This window comes from Bos taurus, chromosome 2 (genome assembly GCF_002263795.3).
Source record: "Bos taurus isolate L1 Dominette 01449 registration number 42190680 breed Hereford chromosome 2, ARS-UCD2.0, whole genome shotgun sequence".
Taxonomy (NCBI): domain Eukaryota; kingdom Metazoa; phylum Chordata; class Mammalia; order Artiodactyla; family Bovidae; genus Bos; species Bos taurus.
The window spans coordinates 124,363,178-124,369,177 of NC_037329.1; the positions used below are offsets into that span (position 1 = coordinate 124,363,178).

The window sequence follows — 6,000 nt, forward strand, 5'->3', positions numbered from 1 at the left end:
AGGGGTAGCTCACTCACTGCTGATCTCTTGTTTCCCAGGACGTGCCCCAGCCACGGCTTGCTCTCAACTGCGTTGGCGGGAAAAGCTCCACGGAGCTGCTGCGGCATTTGGCGTAAGTCCCTCGGCCCCTCGGGTCCAGTGCGCCGGCGCCCTCCCGGGCTGTAGCCAGGAGGACCACCAAGTGCCAGTGGCCAGTGCAAGCCAAGGCCAGGTCAGCACACCCCTGGGTAGGAAGATGGAACCCTTGTCCCATCCTAGTTATCTGGACCCGCCCCTTCTCAGCCTTCTTTACAGATGGCCCCGAGACCCGTCTGGCTTTGTCTTCCCGGGGACCCCAGTAGTAACTGCTAGGCCCTCTGTGAAAGGGGAGCAGTTAAGGGTTCATAACCTAGGGGCATCTGAAAAAGTCCTAGAGTATTAGCTTTTAAAAATAGATTCTAATTTTAAAGGTAACATTATGCCATTATTACAAAACATCTTGAAAGCATGTAAAAACACAAAGGAAAATTAAGCACAAAACTGACCTACCGTCCTGCCACAGAGGAGGATGAGCACCGTTGACAGTGCTGACAGCGTACATCCTTTCATCCTTTTTTCCTTTCACATAAACTTCTGGAACGGAAGGGCGCCTTAAGGGACACCTCCCAGCTAGAGCACCAGTGTTTGTTAACTCCTGTTTGCTAGCACTCACTTTAGCCAGGGGTACTGAGATGACTGAGCCACCGAGGGAACACTCTAGAACGCACAGACTGGATGGGAAAATGGGTCATGAGATCAGAGAGCTGGGGTAACAACCACAGAGCATGTACCACGCACCAGACTGTGCAGAGTGTGTGACGTACCTCTCCCGCAACTACCTGAGCAAGGGGTACCGCTCCCACCCCATCCAGACAAGGCCCGGAGAGGGCAGTCAGCTTGCCCGTGCTGCTGTGAGCCGAGCACACCTCTTCAGCACGACTCCGGGCAGCCTCCGAGGCCAACTGCCATCCCTGCGTGGCCCATCGTAGGACAGTCTTGCTCAGTGGTCACAAGTGTAGGCTTTGGAGTCAGAAAGGCTGCTGCTCACTAGCTGGGGAATCTATGTGATCTAGGCAATACATGAAAAATGATCTGAGCCTCAGCCTCTTCATCAGTCAAATGAGGGGATATAAACCTTTTCTACCTCAGAAGGTGAGTCTAAGGGGCTCTGAGGTCCCCACAGAGCGCTGTACAAATGAGAGGTGGGTCCCCACTTTCTCGACTGTGAAAGAGGCATCATCAAAGTCCTCCCTTGGGGTCACCCTGAGGACTCATTGGCCAGCACATGTGAAATGCTCAGACCTGTGCCTGGCACATAGTAAACACCCAGTAAACAGTAGCCATTCTGATTTTTAAAAAAACAACAACTATATTTTGTACTGGGGTATAGCTGATTAACAAACAATGTTGTGATAGTTTCAGGTAAAAAGCAGACTCAGCCATACATGCATGCATGTACATGTATCCATTGTCCCCCAAACTCCCCTCCCACCCAGGCCGTAAGCAGTAGCCATTCTGATTAAACCAAGTGTAGTGGAGAAGGCAATGGCACCCCACTCCAGTACTCTTGCCTGGAAAAATCCCATGGGCGGAGGAGCCTGGTAGACTGCAGTCCATGGGGTCGCGAAGAGTTGGACATGACTGAGCAACTTTACTTTCACTTTTCACTTTCACTTTTCACTTTCATGCATTGGAGAAGGAAATGGCACCCCACTCCAGTGTTCTTGCCTGGAGAATCCCAGGGACGGGGGAGCCTGGTGGGCTGCCATCTATGGGGTCGCACAGAGTTGGACACGACTGAAGCGACTTAGCAGCAGCAGCAGCAGCAGTGCTGGCCCACAGAGGGAGGGCTCAGCTCCGCTCCCTGCCACAGGAGCTACTCTCCAGAGCTGGGCGGCAGATGAAGGAACTGAAGGCCAAACTGGCCCCGAGCCTCAAGGACAGAGAGTTCCCTGCCCCTCGCAGCAGCTTCTGCCCTTCTGGAGTTCACCAAGCCTCCCTTGTGTTGTCCCAGAGTGAACCTCAGCTCATCCTGCATCAGCAAACTCCTGTAAGAGCTGGGGGAGCAGGAAGAGGCACACAGCTTAAGTCAGGCACGTGAAGACTTAGCTTAATGGTTTTAAAATGACACAAGCCCCTCTCTCCTCTTTGACCACTGGGGGTGTCAGACAGCAGGTCCTGACACTCACCATCGTCCTCTGCACCGTCCACAATATCCCTTAGCATCCTGAGCTGCTTCCATCTCACTGGTCCTTTGAAAGAGAGTTGCCCAGAGAGAGAGGCGGCGTGGCCCACTGCCCACTGCCCAGGGTCACCCAGGCACATAGTAAACACCCAGTAAACAGCCGGAGCAGAGCCCAGCTGGACTCAGGTCATGAGCTCCTTAGCAGAGCACTCTTCCTTGCAGCTCTTCCTCAAAGCCTGGGCACGAGCTTAAATCAGTGGGCTCCCCACCCTGGTTAGACATCTAGGTCATCTGCAGGGGGTGTCTGCTTGCTTCTTTGTTTTCTGTTGTTTTTAATATAGATCCTTGCACCTGATTCACTGGGTCTGGGGCAGGCGTGGGAATGTGTATTTTTTTTTTAACCCTTCCCAGGGATTCTGGGGGCTTCCCAGGTGGCGCTAGTGGTAAAGAACCTGCCAGTCAATGCAGGAGACGCAAGAGAAGGGAGTTCAATACGTAGGTCGGGAAGATCCCCTGGAGGAGGAGATGGCAACCTCAAGATGGTATTCTTGCCCGGAGAATCCCATGGACAGAGGAGCCCAGCAGGCTATATAGTCTATAGGGTTGCAAAGAGCCAGACACGACTGAGCGCGCACACACGCAGGGCTTCTGAGAACAAGGTTCAGGAACCAGGGTTGGAATAGACGGTGCTGTAACGCTGTCTCTACCTGTGACCACTCTGTTCTCTCTGGACTCCTCAGGCCTGGAGGAACCATGGTGACCTATGGGGGAATGGCCAAGCAGCCTGTCATCGCCTCTGTGGTAAGCTGGGGTCTGAACACCACAGTCGTCTAGACTCGGGCAGTGCCCCGCGCCTGGGGGAGTCTGTCCCTTGAGCCTGAAGTTCTTGCCCTCAGAGCACCTTAGTGCCTGTCCTTCCTATTTCCACAGAGCCAGCTTATTTTTAAGGATCTCAAACTTCGGGGCTTTTGGTTATCCCAGTGGAAGAAGGACCACAGTCCAGGTGAGTGGATGATAGCCCTGTTACCAAGGGTCACACGAGAGGGCAGTGCCTACTCAGAAGTGACCAGCGACTCTGAGCCCAGGAGAGGTGATCAGAAGCCCCCCACCCCAACCCCAAAACAGGATAAAGGATAACAGCCTCTAGAAACAACTACAGTCAGCAAATAGTTTTAGGCTAAAGTGGGCCTGTCCTCAAGGGGACCACTGAACAGGACAGCTCCTGCCGCCCTCCCAAGGAGCTGACAGTGGGGAAGACTGCCGTGAACGACAGCCCAGTAAAGAGAACAAACTCTGGAACCAGCCTGCCTGGGCTCAAATCTTGCTTCCACCATCACTAGCTGTAGGTTCTGCCGAGCCCAGCTTTGGGACATCAGGCAAGTTACTTAACCCCTGCCTTGGTTTCAGTGTCATAATTGTTGGGACTTCCTGGCAGTCCAGTGGCTAAGACCCCTGCAGGGGGTTGTCGTTGTTCAGTCACCAAGTCATGTCAGACTCTGCGACCCCATGGACTGCAGCACACCAGGCTTCCCTGTCCCTCACCATCTCCTGGAGTTTGCCCAAGTTCACGTCCATTGAATTGGTGGTGCCATCCAACCATCTCATCCTCTGCCACCCGCTTCTCCTCTTGTCCTCAGTCTTTCCCAGCATCACCAGTGAGTCGGCTCTTCCCAGAAGGTGGCCAAAGTATTGGAGCTTCAGCTTCAGCATCAGTCCTTCCAGTGAATATTCAGGGTTGATTTCCTGTAGGACTGACTGGTTTGATCTCCTTGCTGTCCAAGGGACTCTCAAGAGTCTTCTCCAGCACAGCAGTTCAATCTCTGATTGGGAAACTAAGATCCCACATGGCCTCAAGGCTCGGTCAAAAAAAATTTTTTTTAACAGTCATAATTGTTTAAACTATTGTTAGCATGTTTGACAGAGGCGGAAACTGAGATTTAGAGTGGCTAAGTCGATTGCCCCGAGTCACGCCCACCTAAAGAGTGTGCAGCCAGGATGTGAACAGCCAGTCGCTCTGACTGTAGACCCTGAACCAGACACACTCTCCTTCCTCTCCCAGAGGATGGGTTCCCCAGAGTGTGACCACCATCGCTCCCAGGCTGAGCCTGAGGAATGATGTGGCCTTCTCCCAGTGAAGGAGAGGGGAGTGGTCCTGTGAATGGGGTGTTTCAAGCAGAGAAAACAGCATGTGCAAAAGGCTATCAGAGAGGGTGGGAAGCTGGTTGTGACCAGATTATGGGAGGCCTTCTAATCCTCTTTAAGGAGCTCAGACTCTATCTTAAGGGGAAATGGGAAGCATGGACAGTGTTTCAAGCAGGAGATACAATTCAGTTTGAATATCGAATGAACTAATGTCTATGAAAAAGCACTTCTTAGGCCAGGCCTTCACTTCTCATTTTCCTCTGCCATCCTGGGTCCCTAAGTGGGAGGCAGGCCCCGGGAGGGGACCCTGGTGGCCTCAACAGGAAAGGTCCTGAGGGAGTCTCAGGCTCTCAGGGAAGGCTCTCCACCCCCAGCAGAGCTCATCTGTCTGTGCCAGGCACCACCCACCCCCTCCTCCTCCTCTGGCTTCCCGCCCTCGCACCATTCGGGACTCCCAGCTACACCCAGTCAGGTTCTGTGCCTGGCAGCCACCACCTGCCTGTCAGCTCCCGGGGCCGCTGCCCGAACCCTATCCCCACCCGGCTCTCACTGTCCCGAATTCGAATTCGGCTCTCACTGTCCCGAATTCGGGCGGGCAGGAACCAGGCTGCCTCCACAGCCGCCACGCCCCGGCCAAGCCCAGGCGTCTCGCAGCTGTGTAGGCCTCCCTGGAGCCCGGCCCCAGCTCCCACCGGCAGGGAGTCCCACGGGTCATCTCCCCGCGTCCTCCAACCTCCCACAGACCAGTTCAAGGAGCTGATCCTCACACTCTGCGATCTCATCCGCCGAGGCCAACTCACGGCCCCCGCCTGCTCCGAGGTCCCGCTGCAGGACTACCTGTGTGCCCTAGAAGCATCCACGCAGCCCTTCGTGTCTTCAAAGCAGATTCTCACCATGTGACGTAATAACCCCAGAGCCAAGCGGGAGGGGAGATGGATCAGCAGGACTGGTTCGGGCCCTCCCCCCACCCCCTAGTTGGGCCTCCACCGCCCACAGGCTGCACCTCTCCCCACTGTCCCTTCTGACTCAGAGAATTGGGGGGCCGGCCTCAGGGTATTGAATAAAGTCTGAACCTCCTAGGAGGAAAAAAAAACCCACAAACCAACAGAAGTCCTCTCTGGAGAAGGACCATCCCCAGGCACTCACCATCTCCCAGCACGAAGAAGCCGCCTTATGCCTGTGCCCCAGCAGCATGTCCTGATGGCCCTGTAAAGCCATGCCTGGGCAGGACAGGCAGGGCACAAGAGCCAGTCAGACAGATCTCTGCCCTCCAGCCGTGCCAGCCCACTGAGGAGACCCTTCTAAAAAGGAAGGTTTGACTCATTCTCAGGTGGCCTGCGGTTCTGTCTGGGGCAGGGGGAAGGATCAGCTCCAAAGAGGAGTGAATGCCAGGCTGAGAAATCAAGGCAATGGGGTCTCTCTCGGTGGCTGGACCATGCCTGGGGCACTTCCATTCTAACTAGGGAGATAGGCACATCAGTGTTTACACCTGAGGTCATTTTACCCCCAGGGGACACTGGATTGTCATAATTGAAGGGCTGCTGCTAGAGTCTTGTGAGTACAGAGCCTAGTGAGTAGAGGCCAGCGATGCTGGCATCCTACAGAGCACAGCACAGTCTCTGTCAACCAGGGCCCATCAGCCCACATATCCACAG

The 6,000-nt window shown here is 54.6% G+C and overlaps 1 protein-coding gene across 11 annotated transcripts in view; it reads left to right on the forward strand.

Annotated features, from left to right (window-relative positions):
• Nucleotides 1–5,245, forward strand: part of MECR (mitochondrial trans-2-enoyl-CoA reductase) — a 35,857-nt gene extending 30,612 nt beyond the window's left edge. For 5 of the 11 annotated variants that reach the window (XM_024999357.2, XM_059891946.1, XM_059891948.1 and 2 more), the window contains 4 exons: nt 39–112; nt 2,944–3,004; nt 3,134–3,206; nt 3,841–5,081. In XM_024999357.2, the coding sequence (XP_024855125.2) occupies nt 39–112; nt 2,944–3,004; nt 3,134–3,206; nt 3,841–4,112 (480 nt within the window). In that variant the 3' untranslated portion in view covers nt 4,113–5,081. 11 annotated transcript variants of the gene reach the window in all.
• Nucleotides 5,246–6,000: the final 755 nt, after the last annotated feature.